General features: G+C 36.5%; 1 protein-coding gene across 1 annotated transcript in view; it reads left to right on the plus strand.

The window, feature by feature from the left end:
* Window positions 1-15,148, plus strand: part of RGS22 (regulator of G protein signaling 22) — a 149,131-nt gene that overhangs the window by 27,239 nt on the left and 106,744 nt on the right. The window contains exons 4-7 of the mRNA XM_078071665.1: window positions 1,876-2,097; window positions 10,310-10,395; window positions 11,031-11,199; window positions 14,539-14,668. Coding sequence (XP_077927791.1) covers window positions 1,876-2,097; window positions 10,310-10,395; window positions 11,031-11,199; window positions 14,539-14,668 — 607 coding nt within the window. The remainder of the gene's footprint in view (window positions 1-1,875; window positions 2,098-10,309; window positions 10,396-11,030; window positions 11,200-14,538; window positions 14,669-15,148) is intronic.

Raw genomic sequence — 15,148 nt, forward strand, 5'->3', positions numbered from 1 at the left:
CACTTCTATTATTTCTACCAACTGTGCAGTAACTATTTACTAGTGAGTAACATTGGCTACTGAGGGGCTTAGAGTGTCATAGTCCCTCTATTTTTTTTTTTTTTTTTTTTGCTGGAGCATTTTTTTTTAAACTTGAGTAGCAGGAAATATTTTATTTGTTCATAGAACTATCTATTGGCATTCTTTGCTTTGGATTATCACAGCTTTGTGTTCCCCTGTCTACCAGGTGTGAGGGTAGGAGGCAGAAAAAAGAAAGGAAAACAAATAAAGACCAAACCTGCCCTCTTGTTCCATGGATGCTCAGAACTAGAAGAAATCTTTTCCAGATGGTCTTTTGCCGTCGACTGTACCATTTCCCTCTCCCCAGTTAATATTTTATGTCTATTATTTACCACACATTTAATTCAGTTCCTTTCTCTTACCAGTTGAATCTTGTCTCTGATATCAGCAGACTCATTTATCTGTTTAGTCTAGTGATAGTATAATTCAGAGATAATATTTGACATTCAGGTAAGCGATGCCTGTGTGAATCTCATGTTTGAAAGACAGATGCAATTAAATATGTTTATTGAAGAAACCTTATACATAATTTACTGGTAATTGTTGATACTTGTCCATTGAGCTATACTTGTCATTTTTGAGGGGGAAATCTTAGCCCTGAGGACTTTGGGCCTGTAGACTGCCATTCATATTGAACCCTATTGTCCATGCACTTTAAACTCCTTAGAAGGGGAGACACTCAGACTTTAGAGATGTGATGTTATCTGACATTAGAAGAATATGTATGTATATATACACACATATATGGGTATTTATATATATGCACATATATATATTTCTAACACCCATTTTATGACATCCTGCCATTTATTAAATTTTAACTATAGTATATCTAGCAATCTCTTAGTAAAATTTGAAAAAATTGATGCTCTCCCTAGGACAGTTATTGATCCAAGGGGAAGGGCTTGATGTCTTCTATCACCTGGCTAAAAATACATAAATGAATCTACATGAGTACGTAGTTCAAGAAAGGTATTCTAAAATAAGTTCATACTCTGAAAAAGAAACCTGATTCTAGATTTGGAGGGCAAAATGGGAAAAGACACAGACAGCCAATCCAATATTTACTTGTTAAGGAGATGGAGGCCCCACACATGTTTAATGATTTACTCAAAGTCACAGAGCTACTTATTGGCAAGCTGGCATTCAAACTCAAGACTCCTGACTGTTGTATATTAACTGACTGACTTTAAATAAAAGTTGGCAGCATTTAGTAATTACTGAGAAAAGCTCAGAAATGTTATTGTCTTTCACTCTCTCTCTCTCTTTTTTTTTTCACAGTGAGAGGAGTGGTGTTGAAATAGTCTTAAATGAAGAACACATTGTACTTAATTTTATCCTTTTGGGCAAGGGGGACTTTAGCTTTCATGGCTCCTGGGGATGAAAGAGATAACGGGAGTGTTATTTCTTCTTCCTTTACTCATTCTTCCCTAGTAATCCACCCCCTCCTTAGAGAATAACATTGCTTCATAGAGACCAGGTGTGTATTTCTTTCCAGTTCCAAAGAAGCACAGGGATAAGATGTTTATGGAAAGGGAATTTCTGCTGTAATACATCCTTATTTCTTGGCATAAGTACATTGGAAAGGAAGGATTCAATGGGTTCCCTTATCTGTAGTCAAGAGAGTTCCAGGCTCCTAAAGAGAAGAGCTAATGGTTAAATACACAAAACTTGTGTGTGTGTGTGTGTGTGTGTGTGTGTGTATGCTTATAATAAGTGCATATTATGCATTTATTAGGTGTCAAGTGTTCTTGGAGACAGTGAATTTCTGGTTTATAAAAATTTAAGATATATTTCTACAAATTTATTTTGCAGACCTTTTCAGAGGCAATTAGATTTAACGTGGATTTTGGAGTTTTTGAAATAGTTAACAATGCTCCACAACTTCTGGAAAAGCAACTGAAAAAAATTCTACAAAACCAGCAACCTCGAAATCCCATCTATGATGTTGTAAGGAAAGGAAAGAATGATGTTAAACCTGTTCAGATGAATGCCCCCTATGAAGATGAAACCATTAATATAAACTACAATATCATGGTAAGAAGGTATATTTGAGTTTATATCTTGCTAGGTAGATAAAGCATTAGGTAAGACTAACATGAGGTTCCTTGGGCTTAACTTTCTGAAATGTAACTATATTTATTAAGTTTTATTGTACTTAAACATAGTATTTGTTAGTTACTCTATCATCTTATTCATTGTCAAATGGCCAATTTAATCTAGCAATATTGTTGATGTTAGATTTACAATATGAGAAGATTCATATAATTTCCTTTGAACATTTAGGATATCAGGTTAATTTGGGGCAGCAGAAATACGTGTATCCTTTATAGTTTAGATGCCTTCTAGAAAATGTGGGTATACAGTGATTTTATCTGATTTGGGTTCTATCCTAACAAGCAGTTGGGAATTATGAGTTCTGACCCTCCAGTTACACTATGTGACTCTGACCTCCCTGGCCTTAAATTCCACTCTCAGCTTCTGGATTTTGTCTCCTTAGCATGAGGAGCTAAGGAGCTTTGTCTTTGAACAAAAACAAAAACAAACAAACAAAAAACACAAACAACCCTGGGTTCTAAGCTTGACCCTTTAACTTACCAGCTCTGTGTTCTTGAACAAGTCATTTTAATGAACCTTATTTTCATCACCTGTCAAATGATTCCTTCACTACCTACTACTTAGGTTTGTTGTGTGGCTCAACTGAAAATAAAATGAATGTTTAACATTTTCCATGATTTGAAGTGTCTGATGGAACTAGGCTGAAATATGTTCAACACTTACGATATAGCTCTTTTCCAGCCTGAAAGTTCTTCAGTGTTTCTTTTACTGAATTCCAATATATTTCTGTCTTTCTTGTTTATTTTCATCAAATTAAATACATTAATAATAATAGTCTTTCAAATACTTTTACAAATACTAAAAATAAAAAACTATGTTATAGCAATGTTTTGAAGTTTAGACAAGGAAATATATTCTGAACTATAAAGCACCATATGAATTGTTACAATATTCATTCATGATAGGAACTCTCAACAAAGTAGGTTTAGAGGGAACATACCTCAACATAATAAAAGTCATATGTGAAAAACCTACAGCTAACATTATGCTCAATGGGGAAAAATTGAGAGCTTTTCCTCTAAGATCGGGAATAAGACAAGGGTGTCCACTCTCACCACTTCTATTCAACATAGCACTGGAATCCTAGCCACAGCAATCAGACAAGAAAAAGAAATAAAAGGCAGCCAGATTGGTAAGAAAGAAGTAAAACTTTCACTAACTGCAGATGACATGATACTATATGTAGAAAACCTTAAAGACTCCACCAAAAAACTACTAGAACTGATAAATAAATTCAGTAAAGTTGTAGGTTACAAAATTAGTATACATAAATCTATTGCTTTTCATGCAAACTTATGTCTAATAAAAACTCATTAAAAAATAAATTGCTTAAACATGTTAAAGGCTACCCCAAATCGATAGTACACACTGTATATGGTGAAATACTGTAACCATTTCCAGTAGATCATAAGAAAAGAAAAAGTATATCTTAATTGCTAATTCAAAATTATTTTAGACTTCCTAGACAAAGCTTAAACACAATAAATATAAATAATTACTATCAGTTTGCAAGAGTAAGCTGAATTGTCTTTATTTGTATATTAATAAATAAATGGTTTTTTAAACTGAAATATTACAATAAAATCCAGGAAAATTTGTATGTAAACTTAGCATGTGACCCATCCTCTCATGAAGTCAAGAACTCCAGAATCCTCAAAATAATAATAATTAAAAAAAAACCTAGACACCAAAATTAAAATATTTCATGTTAGAAAATGACATAAAGTTAAAAAACAATGATTTAGAAAAAAAATTTTCCAAGTGTGAGGAAATGCATTTTACTTAATTTCTTACCAATCTTATTCAAGAAAAAGACAAGTAGTCCAGTAAAATAATTGAAGTAATTCAACAAACTATTTACAAGAGAAGAATTAAAATGGAAAATGAGCAAATAAAAAGATGTTTAATCACAAAAATGATCAGAAATATGCAAATTATAAGTACAGCCAGATACCATTTTTTAAGACATTAAATTGGCCTACAATTTTTTTATTTAAAGTCAGTTAGCCAACAAATAGTACATTAGTTTCAGAAGTAGAATTTGATAATTCATTGGTTGCGTATAACACCCAGTCCTCATCACATCACATGAAATGGGCCTACAATTTAAAAAAATAATAACATCTAGTGTTGGTAGAATATTAATTGCTACAATCTTTGGGAATTAATCTGGCAAAATTGATTAAAATTAAAAGTACTATGATTTATGCCTGGAAAGCCACTTTGGGATTTTTATCCCATACAAACAAATGTGTATGTATAGGAGCTGATTGCAGCATTGACTTCAGTAGTATAAACATATTATATGTTTATCAACTGTAGAACTATGGAATATTATATGACTATTTAGAAAGAATGTGTTTGAGCTATGTCTGTTGTCCTGATGAGATAGATGCACATGTATTGTTCAATGGAAAAATCAAGTTGTAAATTAAAGCATATAATATGATTCAGTTTTTATATAAAATAAATCCTACAAAGGAGTTCCAAAAAATCTGTTGCATCTCTATACACTAAAAATGAAGTAGCAGAAAGAGAAATTAAGAAAACAATCCCATTTACAATTGCAACAAAATAATAAAATACCTAGGAATAAACCTAAGCAAGGAGGTGAAAGATCTGTACTCTGAAAAGTATAAAACACTGATGAAAGAAACTGAAGAAGATACAAATGGGAAGATATTTCATGCTCATGAATTGGAAGAACCACTTTTGTTAAAATGTCTATGTTACCCAAAGCAGTCTACATATTTAATGCCATCCCTCTCAGAATACGAGCTACATTTTTCATAGAACTAGAACAAATAATACAAAAATTTGTGTGGAGCCACCAAAGACCCTGAGTAGGCAAAGCAATCTCAAGAGAAAACAAAGCTGGAGGGATCACAACCCCAGATTTCAAGATATACTACAAAGCTATAGTGATCAAAACACTATGGTAGTGGCACAAAAATAGACACATAGATCAATGGACTAGAAGAGTATGGTCAGTTAATCTATGACAAAGGAGGCGTGAATATACAATGGAGAAATGACAGTCTCTTTGACAAATGGTGCTGGGAAAGCTGGACGACATCATGCAAAACAATGAAGTTGGACCACTTTCTTACACCAAACACAAAGATAAACTCAAAATGGATTAAAGACCTGTGAAACCTAAAACCAAAAAACTCCTAAAAGAAACCATAGGCCATAATTTCTTTGACATTAGCCATGGAAACATTTTTTTAGGGATGTCTCCTCAGGAAAGGGAATCAAAAGCAAAATTAAAATACTGGGATTACACCAAAATAAAAAGCTTTTGCACAACAAGGGAAACCATCATTAAAACAAAAAGACACCTACTGAATGGGAGAAGATACTTGCAAATGGTATAGCCAGTAAGGGTTTAATATGCAGGATATGTACAAAGAACTTACACAAGTCAACACCAGATAAACAATCTGATTAAAAAATGGGCAGAGGACTGTAGAAAACAGTATGGAGTTTCCTCATATAGTTAAAAACAGAACTACCCTATGATCCAGGAATTACACTACTAAGTATTTACCCAAAGGATACAAAAATAATAATTTGAAGGGATACATGCACCCCAATGTTGCAGTTGCATTATCATTATAATTGTTGCATTATCAACAATAGCCAAATTATGGAAAGAGCCCAAATGTCCATCGACTGATGAATGGATAAAGACGTGGTGTGTGTGTGTATATATACATAAATATATATATATGTGTGTGTGTGTGTGTGTGTGTATATTAGAATATTATTTAGCCATCAAAAGCAAAGAAATCTTGCCATTTGCAACAATATGGATGGAACTAGAGAGTATTATGCTAAGCAAAATAAGTCAGAGAAAGACATACCATATGATTTCACTCGTATGTGGAGTTTAAGAAAAAAAACAAATGAACATAAGGGGGAAAAGAGAGGCAAACCAAGAAACAGACCCTTAACTATAGAGAACAAACTGATGGTTACCAGAGGGGAGTGGGTGGGAGGATTGGTGACATAGGTGAAGGGGATTAAGGAGGGCACTTGTGATGAACACTGGGTGTTGTATGGAAGTGTTGAATCACTAAATTCTACACCTGAAACTAATATTACACTGTATGTTAACTAACTGGAATTTAAATAAAAACTTGAAAGAAATAAAAAATGGGCAGAGGACTTGAACATACATTTTTCCAAAGAAGACAGACAGATGGCCAACAGACACGTGAAAATATGCTCAACATCACTAATCATCAGCAAAATTCAAATCAAAACTACAATGAGATATCACCTCACACCTGTCAGAATGGCTAGAATAAAAAAGACAAGAAATAATAAGTGTTGACAAGGATGTGCAGAAAATGGAACCCTCATGCACTGTTGGTGGGAATGCAAATTGGTGCAGCCACTGTGGAAAACGTTATGGAGTTTCCTCAAAAAATTAAAAATAGAATTACCATATGACCCAGTAATGCCGTACTGGGTATTTACCCAAAGAAAATGAAAACACTAATTCAAAAAGATATATGAACCCTTATGTTTATTGCAATAGCATTATTTACAATAGCCAAGATATGGAAGCAACCCAACTGTCCATTGATAGATGAATGGATAAAGAAGATGTGATATATGTGGCTGAATTATTCTTATAAAAAAGAATGAGATCTTTGAGATCTTACCATTTGCAATGTGAATGGACCTAGAGGGTATAATGCTAAGTGAAATAAATCAGCCAGAGAAAGACAACTATCATATGGTTTCACTCATATGTGGAATTTAAGAAATAAAACAGACAACAAAAAGAGACAAAAAACCAGACTCAACTATAGAGAACAAACTGGTGGTTGCCAGAGGGGAGGGGTGGGGGGATGGGTGAAATAAAAGAGGATTAAGAGTACACTAACTTTGATGAGCACTGAATAATGTATAGAATTGTTGAATCAGTATATTGTACACCTGAAGTTAATATAACACTGTATGTTCATTATACTTCAGTTTTAAAAAATGGACATAGGATCTGAATAGACATTTCTCCAAATAAAGATGTACAGATGACAAAAATGCATATGAGAAGATGCTCAACATTTATCATAAGAGAAATGCAGTCAACATTGGGAGATAGGGGTGGGCGAGTTGTTGATGTGGAATGGAGAGTGACTGCTAGTGGATATGAGGTTTTCTGGAAGGTGATGACATTTTATCGTGGTGATGGTTTGGGAATGTACTAAAACCCATTGGATTATATATTTTAAATGGGTGAATTATATGGAATGTGAATTATATCTCGAAGTTGTTATAAAAAAAGCAGTGTGTGTGTAGACACACACACAAATCTCAATGAACTATTTCTATACACCTTTTAGAATGAGTTAATTATGCAACACACATTGACAATACCAAGTGCCAGTCAAGGTGTAGAGCAGTTGGAACTCTTACATCGTTGATGCGAATTCCATTTTGGAAAACAGCTTGGCAGTCAGCTTTCTAAGTTAAACATACACCATACTACCCATCTATCCTACTCCCGCATATTACCCAAGAGAAACGAACAGTTCTGTTCACACAAAAACCTATATGTGCAAGTCTGAAGTTCCTTTATTTATAATCACCAAAAGCTATAATAAACCCAAATTTCCTTGAATGGGGAGTGAATAAACAAACTATGGTTCATCCATACAGTGGAGTACTAAGCTGAAGAGGAGGAGAGAGGAATGAACTAGTGATCCATCTAAGAACATAGGTCAATCTCAAATGCATCATGCTAAATGAAGGAAGCTGCGTACTATACTGATTCCAATTATATGACACTTTGGAAAAGGCAAAACTGTGGAGAACTAATTGGTGGTTGCCAGGGCCTGGGGTTAGAGGGGGTCATTGAATGCAAAGTGGTATGAGGAAGTTTGGAGGATGTAGGAACTATTCTCTATCTTGATTGCAGTCATGGTTATACAACCGTAAGTATTTGTTAAAACTTGTAGAAGTGGTTACTAAAAAGGATGGATTTTTACTGTATGTATTTTTTTTTTTTTTAGTTTTAAGGATTAAATAATTTTACCATAGGTAAATTATTTCTGTGTTTTTCATAGGTATTTATTAAGTTGTCATTTTATGTTTGACAAGATTGTTCTGTGTTTTTTTGGTGTTTATATTTTAGTTATTTGTAAACACCTTGAAGGGACATTTTGGCAGTCTGACTAAAGACTTTTCTTCAGTTTTGATTTTATTCCTTTTAAACTTTTCATTCCATTTCATTTTTGGGTTAGATAGATGCAAAGACCTTCAAAAGGGGATGAGTTATTGGTGAACTGTTCATTAAATATTAGGCAAATTGATTTTGTATGACTGACTAGCCTTGACCACCTTGTAGTATTCCTCAAGGGGGTGTACCGACCTTAATACGTGGTCTGGTGTCTTTCTGGGACACATTGACTGCATGGCTGATGAGAATCTGAGAGTCGTGTGTAGCTGTCAGTGTGTACTATATGTGGAGGCCTATTGGGAGTTTTTCTGGCTACAGGATCCATGTGTCTTGCGTATCTCACTCGTGGGCACTAAGACCACCAACGAGATGCTACTGTTCAGGTGCTGGCTGCTTCCAAACTTTCTTCTGTTTCTTCATTACCCAGAAGATAGTCTTTGGTCAGGGTCAAATGGATGTTTTGGGCTGAACAGAAGGAAACCATTGTTCCCTCAGTCTTCCAGCCTTGGGGAGCCTAATGACTTCATGCCACACGCAAGCAGTGTTGAGCGCAGGTGCATGCTCAAGAACATCAGCCCATCAGATGTTGGCAGTACTACTCTGTGAGCCTTTAATTTCCTCCCTGGAGTCAGCAGGGCTCTGTGTTGACTGATGTTACTATCACAGCACAACTGTTGCGTTCGCAGATAATCAGTGGAAGCCACATAAATGCAGACACCCTTGCCTCACCGCCATGGGTACTTCACTGGTGGTTTTACTTGTCCAGGAGCATTCGTTTAGTGTTCAAAGTACTGACATTCTTTAGAATTCTGGAAAAAAGTGAATATAAGACAAAAAGAGAATCAATAGTGGGTAAATGTTTGAGAATGAACAGCAACTCAGTAACTCTTCCATGATTTTGTGTGGCCCTCACAACCTCAAAATAAAATCTAAACTCCTTACTGTCATTTAAAAGATAATTCATAATTACGCCTGCCTGCTTCTCCGGCTTGCTTCCCTCCTTTCCTCAAACCTCACCCTGCGATCTAGTCATACTAGACTTACCTTCGTTTCCTCTCCTGCTCTCCTCTTCACCAAGCTAATCACGCGTCAGGTCAAAGAGTGAGTGGCATGCCCTCTGGGAAACCTTTGCTGGTTTTAGTGCCCAGGTGTCCTCCCACAGAAGCCTGAACTTGTGGCATTTACTGCACTCTACTACTATTGCTTATTGAATTACCTGTAAACTCCTTAAAAGCACGGCTTTATCTATCTTCCTTCCTTCCTTCCTTCCTTCCTCCCTTCTTTTCTAAGATTTTATTTATTCACTTGACAGAGTGAGACAGCACAAGAAGAGGGAGGAGCAGACTCCCCGCTGAGCAGGGAGCCTGATGCGGGGCTCAATCCCAGGACCCCGGGATCATGACCTGAGCCAAAGGCAGATGCTTGACCTACTGAGCCACCCAAGTGCCTCAGGGCCTTATCTTTCTTGCTAACCTTGGTATTCCCAGGATAGTGTCTGGGATGTTAAATATTTAACCAAATTTTCTAAAACTGGAAGGACAGAGGGGCCTGTCGTGACCATAGTGACCTTATCAAGTGTTCTGGTTAGCTCTTTTTCTGTTTGTGATTATTTTTAACCCATTTTACGACTGTGAAAATACCGAGAGTGACTTTTTTTCTCATACCTCCTCCTTCAATAAGTTACTTAACTTCTCTGGATTCAGTTTGTTAATCTGTAAAATGGGTCTCATAGTTGATGCAGGGTTGTTGAGAGAATTAAAGAAGTACCTGAAGGCAAGCAATGGCTTCAAATGTGTGACTCCGAGGTTCTTGCTCTCTCTTGTGCAAACAGAAGGTAGAGGCAGGGCTCCTGGTAATATTGCTCTAGTGACTAGGCCTTAATTGTCCTGAAAGGTGATTCTCTTTGACTCTTTTTCTTTTTCACTTGTCCTCTAATAGTGTCTCAATCGTGAAGAAGGTATTGAGTGGATCAAAAAAGAAAGACTTCCAGCATTTCTGGAAAGCGATTGTTACTTTGAATACAGGTATTATAGTCCCATCAACAAACCTATTTTTTAATTGCCTGGGTTTTTTTTTTTAACCTAAAATCATTTTTCCATACTTTCTTGATAAAATCACGTACTTTTAAACCCACTGGAGTTTGTATCCCACCTGCTATAGTATGTGAGTGATAGAGCATTTGTAAAAATCACTTAACTTTTCCAAAGAGGTCTCAAAGAAATAGTACCTAATAAATGTATTTCAGTTGTGCTTGTTAGATCATTATGTTTTAAAAATTATCTACTTGTGATAATGGTATTTATGTGCAGGCTGTTAAAAAACAAATGTGTCATGAAAAAGAATGTCATAGTGGACCAAATTTTTCTTTTATGTTTCCTGACTTTTAATGTGTAAGTACCTAAACATTCTGAAATTTTACTAAAATTTGACCTATACTTAGAACCACCATATTAAAAATCAAAGTAAAATAAATTAAAACAGAGTAATTATTAATTAGTAGTTCTGTGAATAAGCCATTAATTTTAGCAGATCCTAAGAGAATCATTGTGCAGAGTGAGGAGATGGACTTGAAAATAAAATAAAATTTTAGGGTTTTTTTTTTCCTGAATTCTACCATATTTGAAACTTATTTCAAGTTTGTATGTTTTCTAAAATGCAGATTAGCCAAATTGGTCTCACAAGTAAGATGGAGTGTATCAGGCATGAACATCACATTCAATGCAGATTTTTCCCCCTGGGTCCTGAAAAAACCAGCCAGTCTACCACCACCTGTTGTTGATGAAGAGAATGTTATCATCATGAAAAAGTTCTACATTTCTCTTGGCGAGGTAAAAGTATGAGTGTTTCTTCATGACTTGGCATTTCAAGGAGACTTCTCATTTTAGGGATAGGAATTTCATTTGTACCACTTGAAAAGGGGAAATGACTTCAAGTACTTCTTTTTTTTTTTTTTTTTTAAAGATTTTTTTATTTGAGAGAGACAGAATGAGAGAGTGCACAAGCAGGGGAAAGGAGCAGAGGCAGAGGGAGAAACAGACTCCCCGCTGAGCAGGGAGCCCCACATGGGGCTCGATCCCAGGACCCCGGGACCATGACCTAAGCCGAAGGCAGATGCTTAACCAACTGAGCCACCCAGGCGCCCCGACTTCAAGTACTTCTAAGGCAGATTTAGCAAAACATTTTGTGGATTTATGCTGACTCCTTTACTCTGCACTCTTTCACCTGAAATGTAATTGGTATTATTATCCTCATGTGTACAGAGAACCAAATGCAAGATTGAAGAACATGCTCAGTGTCACCCGTGAAGCAAGGAAGGGTACCTTGAATTGTATCCATGGTTTCGTTGTTCATTGCAAAATTTTCATTGTTTGGAATCTATAATTTTTGTACAAAATGATGATAAATTGGGTCTTCTCCTCCCTATTGTTAAGATTATTCCTCAGTAGTAAAATGCATGACCCTTTAACTGTTATCAGATAAATTTGTCCTCCATGAAGAAATGCTGGGTTGTATGAGTGCATTTAAAGAGCTCTAACCTAGAATCAGATGTCCTTTTGGAGAGTCATGGTGTAGTAAAAACCATTGTTTGATCTCTGGCCTCTAATTATCAGGTCTTCTTTCTGGGAACGCATTTCCTATACACAACTCTGTACAAAACCAGGAATTGCAAATAAGTGGCCCAAGTGTTGCTGCTCTCCTAGTTTCCACTCATGACAGACATTGCTAATCAATCATGGCAATTTTCCTGCTGAGCTAGGACTTGGCTCCAAATTCTTTTCAACACAGCCCTCTAGGCAAGCACTTCCAATCCATCAAAGATGTCATACAAAAGGAAAACTATTTGCCATCTCTGTCAGAATAGATAGACTTAACCTATCTTACCTGACCATTTATTTTCATGTGTAGTTCCTATTTAATTTTGTAGTTTGGTATTTCTATCAGTAATATTTGGCAAAAATGTTTGAAATTTTGCCAGTTGCATTATTTCCACTGAGCTAATGCTAGGGATGTACGAAAAGCATATTGTACTTCTCTCTTATACTTATTTTTAAGTATTTATTCTTTCTCTTATGTATTATAGGAATGTCAGGAATGTCATAAAAAATGTACTGATAGTACAGGTCAGTAAACATACAACAGGAAGAGTCAATCTAGGGAAATAAATCTGATTCCTTACATGTAAATTAAATTGAATATAAGAGAGTAAAATTTAAGCTAGTTTACTTTTGCTATTTTCTGTGATGAAAAAACTCAATTCTGTCCACTTGATTAATACTTTAACTATCTAATATCCTTTTTTTAAGATTTTATTTTTATTTATTTATTTTAGAGAGAGAGACAGAGAGAGTGAGGGGTAGGGGCAGAGGAGGAGGGAGAGGGACAAGCAGACTCTGCGCTGAGCTTGGAGCCTGACACAGGGCTTGATCTCACGACACTGAGATCATGACCTGAGCCAAGATCAAGAGTTGGATGCTCAACCAACTGAGCCACCCAATCGCCCCACTAATATCTTCTTAATAGCTCTTGAACTTTGAGGATTCAAAATTCTTTGAGCCCTTAAATCATTTAAATCATGACTGTAGATAAGGATTAATCTTTATGATGATAACTGGTAATATTTCTTTGAGTCTTCATTAAACATCTAAACACAAACAATTGACTCATCTTTCAAGCATATTAAGTGGACTAGTTACCTACTTTTTTTGTCTGACTGACTACTTACTACTTCTCTAATTTTTGCTTTGCAATCTTTTTTGCACAGTTGAAATAACAAGGACTTTTGTTTATTGGCCTCTCTCAATTTCCTAACAGTTCTTCATTATTTTGGCCTTCTCTCAGTGTTTAGGATACTGCTTGGAATAGAGTAGTCACTCAATAAATATATGTTGAATGAACATATAATAATAAATGACTTGGTTTTATTTTTTTTTAAGATTTTATTTATTTATTTGAGAGAGAGAGCACGAGAGTGGGGAGGGTCAGAGGGAGAAGCAGACTCCTTGCTGAGCAGTCCCGATGCGGGACTCTATCCTGAGACTGAGCCGAAGGCAGTCACTTAATCAACTGAGCCACCCAGGTGCCCAAATGACTTGGTTTTAAAGGAAGGAAAAGAGAGAACAAAAGGAAATTAGAATCTTTCAAAGCTTTTATCCACCCAGGAAACCTAACTTCTAAGAGGGTTAGTGATTATATAGGTGGCACTTTTCATTTCTCTCTCTTGCTTTTTGGTTTCATTGTGTGGCCCAACTTGCCCTGCTAATTCTGTATCATAGAGAACAATACCTATTCCATTTGAACCCTGCCTATTTTGTGAGTATTCCTGAGGCTAAGGGCCAACCTGCTGACTCAGCTGGAGAAAGGAGAAAGGAGAGTAATGCTGGACACTCCCCTCTCTGCTTCTGTTGAACAATCTGGATTATTTTAGAAAGATTGTGAGGATATTACTGAGAGAGGCAGGCAGAGGAATTTTCCCAGGAAAGCTGAGAAAAGGGCTTCTCAGGACTGGGGTTCTGGAAGCTGAGGGTCAGCTTGGGAATTGGGTCAGCTGGCTTGAGGGTGCACAAAGGAAAGGAAAAATTGAAGGCTCCATCCAGGGGCAGATGGAGTCAAGAATCAATTTTCAGGGAGCGTACAATCCAAGAAAAGCTGTGAAAACTGAATTTACGGCAAAGGGGCAGTTGAGCTTGGGGAGGTTTTCAGTGCTCCTGAGAGTAAGTCTGTCATATTAGGGAGGTGTCATAAAAAACGTGGAGCCAGATCAGGCAGAATTAGGGGCAGGGAATAATTGGGAAGTTGTAAATGTGGGAGTAGCTGGCAAAGGATGGAGCCAAGAACTGATGAGCCATGTGACTGCCAAGATACGGTGAGGTGGCCTGACTCTATAATGAAGCGAGCAAGTAGGGTTGCATGCCTCCGGTGGAAGAGTGGGGAAGGATTTGATGGATTTTGGGCTCATTTTTACCTTTGGTCATCTAATATCCAGATAATCTGAGTTGAAATTTCCTTCCCATTATTCTCAAATAATGAATTTTTCTTTTCTTTCATGGCATAGTTTTCCCTTCCATATTGCACTATGCAAATTTAACGTTCTAATGATGTGTCAAGGTCTGCAACTGGGAGAACACTGCTGATCTTAAAGTTAAACAAAGGTGCACCTTTTTTCCTAGGCCTCCTATACTCAAACAAAAGATTGGTTTGCATTAGCCAAACAGAGTCTTCAAACAGCATCGACGTTTTCATTGCCATCTTGTGTAGTCCACAGCAAACATGAAACACCGGTTGCTTCATCTGTTTCTGGTAAGCAGAAAGGACAAGAATGATTTCAAAACTCCTTAAATCCTTGGTTATTGGTGTTCTAATCTTCCAGTGCAACACATAGTGGTGGGGGAGAAAAATAATCTCCATTCCTACCCGCCCCCCCACTTCACTTCCCACTGTTTTTATTTTTAAAGATTTATTTCTTTATTTTAGAGAGAGAGAAATAGAGCAGGGGGAGGGGCAGAGGGAGAGAGAATCTCAAGCAGACTCCCTGCTGAGTGTAGAGCCCACCGTGGAGCTGGATCTCACAACCCTGAGATCATGACCTGAGCCGAAATCAAAAGTCAGATGCTTAACTAACTGACTGAGCCATCTAGGCACCCCTCTACTGTTTTTTGAGAGGCAACGTGGCATAGGAAAAAGAGAATGGGTTTAGATGGGTTAATGCTTATTAGCTGTGTGACTTTTTAAAGTTATTCCACTTCTTGAGAGCCTTGCTTTTCTTATCTGTAAGATGAG

This window comes from Halichoerus grypus, chromosome 5, assembly GCF_964656455.1.
Source record: "Halichoerus grypus chromosome 5, mHalGry1.hap1.1, whole genome shotgun sequence".
Taxonomy (NCBI): Eukaryota; Metazoa; Chordata; class Mammalia; order Carnivora; family Phocidae; genus Halichoerus; species Halichoerus grypus.